This window comes from Procambarus clarkii, chromosome 5 (genome assembly GCF_040958095.1).
Source record: "Procambarus clarkii isolate CNS0578487 chromosome 5, FALCON_Pclarkii_2.0, whole genome shotgun sequence".
NCBI lineage: Eukaryota > Metazoa > Arthropoda > Malacostraca > Decapoda > Cambaridae > Procambarus > Procambarus clarkii.
The window spans coordinates 6,462,680-6,475,866 of record NC_091154.1 but is presented as its reverse complement, the minus strand read 5'-3'; the positions used below and the strand labels follow the sequence as shown (position 1 = coordinate 6,475,866).

At 39.1% G+C, this 13,187-nt stretch overlaps 1 protein-coding gene across 4 annotated transcripts in view; it reads left to right on the top strand.

Moving 5' to 3' along the window:
- LOC123764198 (SEC23-interacting protein) overlaps positions 1-13,187 on the top strand; it is a 78,106-nt gene that overhangs the window by 61,052 nt on the left and 3,867 nt on the right. For all 4 annotated transcript variants that reach the window (XR_011231028.1, XM_045751745.2, XM_045751737.2 and 1 more), the window contains exon 14: positions 9,108-9,292. Coding sequence is in view for 3 of the 4 variants with exons in the window: in XM_045751745.2 (XP_045607701.2) it covers positions 9,108-9,292 (185 nt within the window). In the remaining variant the exon portion in view is untranslated. The remainder of the gene's footprint in view (positions 1-9,107; positions 9,293-13,187) is intronic.

Sequence of the window (13,187 nt, the reverse complement as noted above, 5' to 3'; positions counted from 1 at the left end):
TCTGAAAAGTGTATAATCTTTTCAACTTTGTTACCTCAATTCTCGTCCTAGGTTTTTCAGTTTGGTATCATTGTGTTCACAATAGAATTCTCTACAGGACTAAAGGCATATAAAGTCCAAATGCCCAGCGTACTATCCGCAACAAACAGAGAAAGTGAGAGGGTGTTACCCGGGAGCGCGCAAGACCGATAAAATGTGTACACTCCTTTCACTTTGGTCACCTCAATTCTTGTCCTAGGTCTTTCATTTTGGTATCAATGTGTTCGCAATAGAATTCTCTATAGGACTAAAAACATATAAAATCTAAAGGCCCAGCGTACCATCCACAACAGAGAAAGTGAGAGCATGTTACCCGGGAGCGTGGCTCAAGAGCGATAAAATGTTTACACTCCCTTCACTTTGGTCACCTCAATTCTCATCCTAGGTCTTTCATTTTGGTATCATTGTGATCACAATAGAATTCTCTACAGGACTAAAGGCATATAAAGTCCAAATGCCCAGTGTACTATCCACAACAAACAGCGAAAGTGAGAACGTGTTACCCAGGAGCGCACAAGACCGATAAAATGTGTACACTCCTTTCACTTTGGTCACCTCAATTCTCGTCCTAGGTCTTTCATTTTGGTATCAATGTGTTCGGAATAGAATTACCAACAGGAATATATGCATATAATGTCAAAAACAGTGGCGCGCTCCACCCGCCGACAAGATGAAAGTTACCAGAAAGAGAGTGCTGCACCACCCCAAGGTGCCTCTCATTATAATAGAGCGCGCGGTCATACCGAAATGTGTATACTCTCCAACTTTGTCATCTCAGTTCTCGTCCTAGGTTTTTCAATTTGGTGACAATGTGTTCGCAATAGAATTCTCTACAGGACTAAATGCATATAAAACCCTAAAACCCAGCGAAAAAGTGAGAAAGTGAGAGGATGTTACCAGGGAGCGTGCAAGAGCAATAAAATGTGTACACTCTCTTCACTTTGGACATCTCAATTCTCGTCCTAGATCTTTCATTTTTGTGTCATTGTGTTTGCAATAGAATTCCCTACAGGAGTATATGAAAATATAAAGTCCAAAAGCCCGACGTCCCACCCACAGCGAACAGAGAAAGTGACGATGCGTTACCGCAGTGAGCGCTAATAAAGAGCAATAAAATGGATATACTCTTTTCAACTTTGTTACCTCAATTCTGGTCCTAGGTCTTTCATTTTGGTATCATTGTATTCGCAATGAAATTCCCTACAGGTGTGTATGCATATACCTGTAATGTCCAAAACCACGGCGCGCCCCTCCTGAAACCGTCGCCAATTTGCCGCCGGAAATCACGCAATGCTGCGTCATTACCGGACCAAAGTGTTAACCTTACGTCCTGGCACACAATCCTCACTCCTCATAGCTAGAGTTTTTTCTGGTAAACTCCTCCAATACAGCCCAGTTTCATCTGCATTATAAATTTGATATGAATATAAATTATTTGACAAAATGTATGTTCTTAATTTATGTTTAAATGGTTCTACACTGCTTGTATCTGCACTCAGTTTTCCTCTTCACAATATTATGCCTCCCTTTGAACCTTTCAACCCACCCTTCACTAGCTTGAAAATCCTTTATTCCAAGGCTTGCAGCATTTTGTATTTCTGGGACTGAATTGTCACACCAGCTGTAAGGTGCTGAGCAAACCACTTGTACACAGCCTCATCCAACTGCACATGCGTCAAAGTTTTCAAAGTTTTTCTACCACACCCTCTGCTAGTGCTTGCATCTTCACTCTCACTGGTTGAAAGGTATTTAACACTATGTCACCGGACAGGCGCGTGGTCAACTTAAGGGTAATGCACTCGATGTGCGTGCGGGCGCGGTGACACCTAAATGTGTGTACTCGTTTCAGCTTTCTCACCTTAATTCTCGTGCTACGTCGCTCGTTTTGGTATCATTGTGTTCGCAATTAAATTCCCTACAGGTGTGTATAAATATAATGTCCAAAAGCCTGGCGTGACTCCCAACAGCAAAGCCTAAAGTCGGCAACAGTTACCCATGAGCACACAAAATCAGTAAAATGTGCATACTCGTTCCATTTTTCTCACCTTAATTCTCGTGCTACGTCGCTCGTTTTGGTATCATTGTGTTCACAATTAAATTCCTTACAGATGTGTATGAATGTAATGTACAAAAGTTTGGAGTGCCTCCCCGCAGAAAAGCCTAAAGTTACCCGGGAACGAGCACCAATTTGTACACTGCAACCTAATGTGTGTACTCGTTTAGTTTGATAACATCAATTTTTGTGTTACATCTTTCATTTTGGTATCAAATTGTTTGCAATAAAAAGGCGCGTATTTAAAAACTAGTCCCATAATAATAGAGCAATAACTGGAATTTTAACAAATATTTTAATTCTGGACGCTCATCATCACAAAATGTTTTATATCTTTCCAGTGTTCTGACATAAATTTTTGTGTTACATCTTTCATTTTGGTATCAAATTGTTCGCAACGTAAAGGCGCGCATTTTAAAACTAGTCCCAACATAATAGCACAGTAAATAGAATTTTAACAAATATTTTAAAATTTTGACCAAAAACCTATTTATAATCATATAAGTATTCGGACATCAAGTTTCATGTTACATCTTTCATTTTGGTATCAAATTGTGCGCATTCTAAAGGCGCTTATTTTGATACTATCCCGAGGTCGATTGGATAAAAAATGAATTTTATACAAATATTTTTGTAGTGGATGCAAGTCCGGTCCAAAGTTAGGATTCAAGAGAAAAATAATGGACGAGAGTCCGGTCTGTGGGAAATTTTTACCCACCATATCTAATTATCATCTAAGAAATGTATAATTTCTGTATCATATCTAAAATCATATCAAATCGTATCAAAATCATATCAGAATCATTATAGATTCATTATACAACTTGATCCTAGAAGATAATGTCACTTGGATCCCGTAGGCATAGGGCCCTATAGATGCCTACGTGACTTAGTGCATGATCTCTCATGGATCCAGAAGCTTCTAGAAGGATTTTTTAATTAAAAAATTATTGGAACATTGATTCAATATCCGGTAGGGATAAAATCAAATCCTTAATAAGAATCAGTGGTACTATCAAGTACTACTTATAATCTTTATATCCTATATCAAATTATATTATAATCATATCTTATCTCAATCATAAGTCTAGACTGTAAAAATAATCAATCAATATTCATAGAAGACTTCCAAGCTCTGGGAGCATGGAAGGGGATCTGGGGCAGAAGCGCCCACGAGAGCCCAGGAGGACCACGCGTTTGTTGACAACTGTGAACACATGTGACGGATCCTTAGCGAACATTACCAGCTTAAGGACACCTTATCTAATATAATTATCACCAGTGAACTCTCTCTAGAACTGGGGGAGTACCTAGACAATATCTACAAGAAAAATCCTAGAACATTTATATAAAATAGGAGTGTATAGTGGAGCTCACAGTGACACGGTTTCCACCACCTTCATTCCTAATCTTCATCAACTATCATTCTTCTGCAACTGCAGGGAAAATCACGTAGCAACGCTACCAGTACATTATACAGCAACGCTGTGACAAAAAATATCGTGCCTAAACTCAACAAGAGAAAGTTAACACTTTAGTGCGCGCAGCACTTGCTGAAAATAAAGCGGGTTGTGCGCGCAGCGTTCTGGGCGCTCAAGCGTAAACACAAAAAAGTGTATATTTTGGTATCAATGCGTTGGCAATAAAATTCTCTACAAGATCATATGCATAAAATGTCACCAAAGCATTTGCTATCCCACCACGAAGTAAATAAACACGAAGATGACTCGCCGTGACACCCAAACAGGAAGTAAATGTTCATACTCTTTCGTTTGTTGCCAGCCTCACAGTCATCCTACAGCGCTTATTTTGATATCACTGAACTCGCAATAAAATTCCCCACCCAGACGTATGCCTATCAATGTCTAATTATGTTCCGCACGAGTGTGGGAACTGGGCGAAGCGTTAGCCGTGATTTCAGCAGCGACGACACTGTTGTGATGCAGCGCTTTGAAAGTTTATACTTATTTCACTGTCCTGACAATATTCCTTGAGCTACGTATTTCATTTTTATAGCAATGTGTTCGCAATAGAAAGTTCTATAAGAACATGGGTAGAATTGGCCAACAGAGCGTCAAATTTGCGGCGAATAAAATCTTACGCGTGTTTGTACCCGTGAGCGTAAAAAGTTTTTACTTTGCTCATGTTTTTTCAAGTTTATACTTGATTCACATCATTTTTTTTGTTTGTATAGTGTTCGGAATAAAATTCTCTACACAGACATATGCATATAAATGTAGAATCATGATCGCGGCCAACACAAGAGTGTGTGAAGTGGGCGATTACCCTCGTTGTGTCACCAACTCAATAGTCTCTCCTCTAAGTTACAATACATTGCCGTTTTCTCAAATAGGCACTGTGCCTATTAGAGAAAACAAAAATTTATTGGCAAACATATTCATACAAACCCCAAGTCGATCGAGTAGTAAATACCCAATATAAAACACGGTCCGCAAATTTACGTCGTGATCCGACAAGCGTTTAACCCTTACACTGCTCAGGGGTCATATGGACATTTACACCCCTGTGCGCAAGAAAAAAAAAAATTCAAAAAATTTTTTTCGTCTTCTAAACATGTTAATTTGTGTCCCCTGAGCACGGAAAAAATAAAAAAAAAATCGTAGGTGACATATTTTGGGCGCAATTGACCGAGGAAGTCTGGCAAAAAGTGGGCGTTGACAGAGCGGTCGTCAGACCCGGTCAGCGTCACCCGCGTTGACAGATGGGAGTTGCCACAAAGATATTATTACCTAATTGTTTCAATGTCTCCGATTGATTTTTTCTTAGTTTTTTTGCAGTAATATTATTCAATAGTGTATATTGTAATATATTTATATAATAAAAGTGGTTAATAATCGCTATACTCAAAAGTATGATGTGCATATTAGTGATTCAATTATTATGTTTATAAAACAATAAACAAATAGTTTTGCTGCTATTACACTCTATACACAGGTTATATATAAGTATTGGCATGTTTTGGTCACCATACCGAACCACTAAGTTGGTATTGAGAGTCGAAAAGCAAGGAGGAGTTACCGCCACACACCAGCCAGCCACTCGCTGCCACTCCCTCAACACACGCACTAAACTTTCTCCCCCAACAATACCAGTTGTGGTGTTATTACACTATATACAGATGTTATATATAAGTATGTATATATTTTGTTCACCACAACTGTACAGCTAAGCTGATATAGTTAGTTCAGGCACTAAGAGTCGTCGCTATACACAGATGGCGGCTGGCGGCTCCCTCACTCTTTCAAAGTCACACGCACTAAACTTTCTCCCCCAACAATACCTTTTGCAGTGTTATTACCCTATATACACATATTATATATAAATATCTACATGTTTTATGCACTGTAACTGTACACCTAAGCTTGTAGAGCGCCCAAAGAGCATAGTGGCCACCCTCTAAACAGCTAGAGAAATCGTGCAGACGACGTCACCTCCGTCACCCATATGGCTCCTCCCAGCATAATCCTTTTGCTGTTATTACACTAATACACACATTATATATAAGTATCTACATTTGTGTTCACCATAGAGAACCACTGACCTGGTATGGTGAACGCAAACAATAACAGGTGGCCACACAGTCAGTAAACGATGCTGTCTCCCTCCGTCTCTCAGCATCACTCCTCACACAGCGCTAATTATTACAACAATCCTGCTATTATCACAACCCTGGTTATTTATATCACAGTCATTGGTCATCTGTAATATTGTCATCGCTAAATAATAACAATTATATATTTATTTTGACATTTTTCGGCGATGCTGTGGTCACAAGCTGAACATCAATGCTGTTCGCTCATGCTGCGTGCGCCGGCCTTGGTTGCTCCAACAGTACTGTGCCTCTCACACCTGAGAATATTGCCCACGATTTTTTTTTAAAATGGCATCTGTTTACAAGAGCCCTGAGGAAGCTACTGTGAACCCCGTGTAGCCGCGGGCCATTTGAATCAGGCCTGGCACCCTATGGCGTATATATACGCCATGCGCACCATGGGACATGTTACTCAGGGCGTATATATACGCCATGCGCAGTTTAAGGGTTAAGCAAAACGCCCGTAATTCCAAGTAGAAAATCCAGGAAAGTGTTAATCAGTCTGGCATCTTGTCAGACAAGGCACTCCGACTGGCAGAGATGTATATTGAAGGTTATTTTGGTATATGATTGGCCAATTGTATGCTTGTGTGACTTTAATATCCTATAAATCTGTCTGTCGGTTAAAAAGCGAGGCAAAGCCTCACATTTCAGTAAGTTTATTAATATTGTAGAAGAGCAGCAGGTCCTTATCCAAGCACTTGACCTCATGAGTGTCCAGTTGTGTCAGAAGAGATTCAGTCGCAATGCGTAAATAAAGTCTCATGAGTGTCCATTGTGTGGAAAAGGATTCAGTCAAGCTGACTGTACCCTAATCAAATAAATTGAATATAAATATGTCTGCATATATATTTGAATATATAAATTAAGTTAACAATTGCTTGCTTAGTTAATTTATAAGTTATCATACAAGTTCATTTAATTGAATATAATTTCTAGTACTTAGTTAAGTACTTAGACTACATTTAAAGTCATTTATTATACTTTTGCAATTTAATTTGTTGTTTATAGTATAAGAACTTATTGGCTGTTAATAGTTATGGTGCTAGGTTAGACTATGTATGTTTAATTCCCTGATTTAAACAGAGCCAGTGTTCAGTCATATAACTGAATTTATCAAATCTTATCCTTGTATAATATACAAGCTGATGTGAGAATACCTGTCTACAGGTGGACTGGAACTTCTGTCAACTAATTCATTCACTCCACCTGTCCCTTACAGCCCACAATCTGTCATTAGGAAAAGAGGAGCTAGGATTTACGACCCTAGCTAGAGATTTTAGGAATTAATTTGCAGACAGTAATTTTTTAATTTAGTTCAGTCCAAGTCTCTAGTAGTCTCCTCTTATATCAATCCCAGCAGGTTTTTCCCACCAGTCCAAAGTTACCGATAGTGTTAATAATGTATCATTTCTTGTCTGGTGGACCGCGAGACTCATGTTAGTGGTCCGTGGGATTTAAATTTTTTGTGAATAGTGATGAATTTAGTGAATAGTGAGCTCCGAAAGATTGGTGACCGCTGGTCTAGGGGGAGAAATGTGCAAGGAGTATAGAAACACCTAGATTGAGTATACTGTATATATAAAAATATTTTTACACACACACACAAGAAAATATAGCTTATATATGTTACTTGTATAAGTGGCCTTCCCCACACATTTTTGTCTTGCATAAAATGCAAGACAGCTCAAGTAATTGTAATTTTGACTTAAATCATAGCATTATTCCACTTCATATTAAATACAGGTACAGTATATAATCATAGATCAAATTAGGTAACATATTCTACTCTGAAATAATAATAATAATAATATTATTATTAATTATTATTATTATTATTATTATTATTATTATTATTATTATGTTTTACACCCTGATAGGTACTACAAAAATTGAACTGTGTGGTGTGTGTGCGTGTAATTACCTAAGTGTAGTTACAGGATGAGCTACGCTCGTGGTGTCCCGTCTTCCCAGCACTCTTTGTCATATAACGCTTTGAAACTACTGACGGTTTTGGCCTCCACCACCTTCTCACCTAACTTGTTCCAACTGTCTACCACTCTGTTTGCGAAAGTGAATTTTCTTATATTTCTTCGGCATCTGTGTTTAGTTAGTTTAAATCTATGATTTAAAGTGTGTGTGTGTATATATATATATATATGTGTGTATGGATAGATGGATGGATGGTAAACACGAATCTATGAATTTAATTACTCTACATCATCATAAATAAAATGTAAACACTAGGTGTAGTACATTGCCTTAAACTCCAAGTGCTTGCCAACATGTGTCCTCCCAAGTTACATTTTAGACAAGTTTACTCTGATCAGATGCTGATACCTGGCCCAGAATATCAGCTGTTTACCCTCTTTGAAAACTCTGAATATTTATTCATACTATTATTTTTGTAGAAAATATAAAGGCATCTACTTTTTGTTAAGAAACTATTTGTATGAACAAATCCACAAGGGCCTTGATGAGGGTTGGAACCTGTGTGCTAGATGTTCCCAGACACATTGTAGTCATCTGTACCACCACATGGTCAATAGGTAAGCTACAGGTTACAGTAGGCAAGTACAGGAGGGCCTTACTTGACTTTACTGACGGTTCCTGTAACATGTGGCCTGGCCATGGCTTTGCTCCTGTTTAAAACGGTAAAATTACACTCGACTTGAGGTGTAATAGGATTGCGACACCTAGAATTGAAGTTTACCTCCAAGGCTGGTCAGTGATGTATATGTGGAGTAGAGAAGTGGAGGAAGGATTAGTTAAGAGTTGTGTGTGTGGCACAAGCCAGCCACAGTGTACATTAGGAATGATGGGTGATGATTTTGGGGCTTAGCGTCCCCGCGGCCCGATCCTCGACCAGGCCTCCTTTTTGTTACACAACCCCAGGAAGTAGCCCGTAGCAGCTGTCTAACTCCCAGGTAACTATTTACTGCTAGGTGAACAGAGGCATTAGGGTGAAAGGAACTCTGCCCATTTGTTTCCGCCTCCGCCGGGGATGGTGATGCAACGTTCTCCTTATCACTTCCGTCCCTACTCTCCACCCATTGATGTATATCTTGTGAAGGTTCAGTTGTTGTGGGAGAAAGCCAAAGTCCAAAACATAAAGTACGGTCCTCTTCCCATTACTGTATGTTGTTGTTCTTAAATTTGTTGGCATGACATAAGTGATTTGTAAGGTAAAGTGGAGTGAAGCTTCATGTTCATCTGCCACAAGCACCCATAGATCATGTTCATCTGCCACAAGCACCCATACATCATGTTTACCTCTCACAAGCACCCATACATCATGTTTACCTCTCACAAGCACCCATACATCATGTTTACCTCTCACAAGCACCCATACATCATGTTTACCTCTCACAAGTACTTCTACATCTCATTTCTCTCCTACAGGCACTGGCAGATCGACTCTATCTAGAGGAGGAGGACGGGCCTGCAGGCAGCAGTGGTGGTGGGGAGCTAAAGATCTCTGTGGGCCATCTCAATGGGGGTAAAAGGATCGATTACGTGTTACAAGAGAAGCCGTACGAGAGCTTCAACGAGTACATTTTTGCTCTTCAAGCCCACGTTACATACTGGTGAGAATACTAATGTTTATAATCATTTTTAATGCTTGGTGGAATTTGTTTTTGGTGGCATATTGTATTCCATTTCTTGTCTCCTCTACAGAAATCTTTTTTGCACAGTGTAAAGGATCTGTTCTGGTTAAAATTTTGTGCCGCATTAAATTGCCGCATTTTTTTTTTTTTTTTTTCTTCCATACGGTACCTAATTTACAAGGATATCTTGTGAAACAAAATTTGTGCTTTGTCATACATTTACTTAAAATAATTTTTCAAATGGCTCTGTAGGGGAAAACATTTGATTCTGTATATGTAAATACAATGTATTCAGTTTATGATAGACCAAAAACATGCATCCTATTTGCTTGCAAATACGATTAAGCTACACAGAGTGAGGGCATGTTGCTGGTTCTCATTCACTCGAGTTTTGTGTTCATAGTTGAATAAAAATATTTGTAATTCATACTTTTAATCTTTCAATTCGCACTAATCCACTATTATTGTGAATTGAAAGTGTGTGTGTTTATCTGTAATACATTTAATTTGGTATAGACACGAAGCTTCTCGACGTATTAAACAAAACGTACAGGTACCTTCCCTATGAGTACCTTTGGAAGGTTTCCAGAGTTTGCTAGCCCCTGCAGCCTAATCTGACCTGGGGCCATATTCACAAAGCAGTTACACAAGTACAGTGGCACCTCGACTTACGATAATTCCGAGTATGATATAAATTTGATCGGAAAATGCGACTCGACTTACAATAGTGTCGTCGACTAATGATATTTGTTGGTACACGTTCGAGTGGACCGAGCGCATGGCTCCCGGTTGTGTGGGCCGACCTGCCACAGTGTACTAGAGCTGCCCGCTTAGTGACGATCACACTTATAAGAAACAATATTTTTTGGTGATTTTTTTGCTTTATGAACATAAAAGTAATTATTATATATCATGCATGGGTCCCAAGAAAGTCAGTGGTAAGGTTCAACATTTGAAAACACATGAGGATGACCGTAGAGCAAAAACAAGAGATCATTCGTAAATATGAAGATGGTGTGCGGGTTGCTGAACTAGCTAGGCAGTACAACAAATCTCAGTCAATGATACTCACCATACTTACTGAGAAAAAGGACATTATGAGTGCTAAAGTGGCAAAAGGCGTATCAATAATCACGAAACATAGAACACAAACACTTGAGGATGTTGAACAGTTATTATTAATTTGGATACACAGCAAGGAGTTAGCGAGTGATACTTGACCATTACGACAAAATCACTGAGGTATTAGAAGAAAAACAGAATGCAGATGTGGTATACACGGATTTCGCAAAGGCATTCGATAAATGTGACCATGGAGTGATAGCACACAAAATGAGGTCAATGAGAATAACTGGTAAAGTAGGAGGTTGCATACTCAATTTTCTGTCGAACAGAACACAGAGTAACAGTCAACCATAGTTGACTGTTACTCTGTCCAAGCGCAGTTAAAAGCTCAGTACCTCAAGGTACTGAGGTACTCCTTGCACCACTGCTTTTCCTTATTCTCATATCAGATATAGACTGAAATACAAGGCACAGCTTCGTATCATCCTTTGCAGATGACACAAAAATCAGCATGAAAATTATCTCTGCTGAAGATATTGAAAAACTACAAGCTACAAATTAATAAAGTTTTCGACTGGGCAGCAGAAAAATAACATGATGTTTAACAGTGATAAATTCCAGGTACCCGGATACTAAATTTAGGGAGCATAACCAAGCAAATATTGTGGCAGGCAGGAAAATGATAGGGTGGATTACGAGAACTTTCAAATCCAGGGATCCCATCACAATGGTTGCACTCTTCAAATCACTTGTGCTGTCCCGTCTTGAGTACTGCTCAGTACTCGCTTCCCCATTCAAAGTAAGAGAGATTGCTGAAATAGAGGGAGTAAAGAGAACATATATGGGATACATAAACGAGATAAAGCATCTAAATTATTGGGATCGTCTCAAAGCTCTCCGAATGTACTCGCAAGAAAGACGGGAGAGATATCAAATAATATACATATGGAAAATACTGGAGGGACAAGTCCCAAATCTGCATAGTAAAATAACAACATACTGGAGTGAACGGTATGGAAGAAAATGCAGAATAGAACCAGTGAAGAGCAGGGGTGCCATAGGCACAATTAGAGGGATCTGTATAAACATCGGAGGTCCACGGTTGTTCAACATCCTCCCAGCGAGCATAAGAAATATTGCCGGAACAACAGTGGACATCTTCAAGAGGAAACTAGATAGTTTCCTCCAAGGAGTGCCGAACCAACCGGGCTGTGGTGGGTATGTGGGCCTGCAGGCCGCTGCAAGCAACAGCCTAGTGGACCAAACTCTCACAAGTCAAGCCTGGCCTCGGGCCAGGCTTGGGGAGTAGAAGAACTCCCAGAACCCCATCAAGCAGGTATTAACCAGGTGATAGAGTTTCAGAGGCCATCATTTGTGAAAAAGCAAGGAAAATGCATGAAGACCTTTTAAAGAAAACCCCTGGAACGAGTGATGCAAATGTGAAAGAATTTAGGACGAGCAGGGGATGGTTTGCGAAATTTAGAAAAAGTGGCATTCATAGTGTTGTGTGTTGTGAGCTGGTGGAGGAACACAGTGAAGAACTGACCACCGAAGAACTTCACAAGGAGCAGCAATAAAAGACAGCTAAGGAAATTTCTTCAGGGGAGGAGACAGTACAGAATGTCCCTTCCTCATTAATTAAGAAAATGTGTGCAGCATGGGAAGAATTGCAAACTTTTGCTGAAACGACTCGCCCAAATCATGGTGCAGTAGGCTGTTGCTTTAATCTTTTTAATTAATTAATTAATGACACTGTGATGCCTCACTACAAAAATTAAAACGCATGGAAAAACAAAAATCTATGGAAAGGTTTTTAGTAAGACAAACACGCAGTGAATCACAACCAGGTCCTAGTGGTATGCAGGCAAAATGTAGGAGAGAGAGAGTACCCCAGAGAAGTTCTCACTGCCTGATGTTATAATGGAAGGGGACTCCCCTTCCAAACAGTAACACCTCTCCTCCTCCCCTATCCTCACCATCTTCCATATACATCAAGAGTCCTCCATACAGGTAAGATAAACATGTACTGTATTGTAGTTAGAGAAAAAATTTGAATTCAGTATAAAATGTATTTTTAAGTTAATATTTTTAGGGATGTGGAACAGATTAATCCAATTCTCTTTATTTCTTATGGGAAAAATCGCTTCGACTTACGATACATCTCTGGGAACGGATACATAAATCGAGGCCCCACTGTACTTACGAACGTGTACATCTTTCCTCAATCTTTGACAGCTTTGGTTACATTTATTAAACAGTTTACAAGCATGAAAACTTCCCAATTAATTGTTGTTGTTATTATAAACATTCTCCTGATGCTTCAGTGCTTATTAACTGTTTAATAATTGTAAAGAAAGCTGCCAAAATTGAGAAAAGATGTACAGGTTCATAAGTGCTTGCGTAACTGCTTCGTGAATCTGGCTCCAGACTTACTAAATGACAGTGATCAAACAAATTGTTGGTGCTTGCATCTCAGTCTGTCGTGAGCACCACGTCCTGGTTGATCAGATATTCTGTTTAGGTATTAATGGAGCTGATTATTTAGCACAATTAGATGTCTTGATAATTTCTCGTGTATTTCAGTGAAGTTATAGAATTGTAAGCATTCTCTGAAATATTGTCTAGAGATGGGGAGGAACACACACCTTTCTTGTGGGTTCCAGGGAAGACAATTTAGGTGTTTTATTGAATAGAGTTAGTAATGTTCTCTGTTTTCTTCGGTCAACAATTTCACCATCTTGACCCCTAAATTATATCCAGCTATTTAAAAAATTACATTGAGGTGCATGATTTTTATTGTAGTTAACAA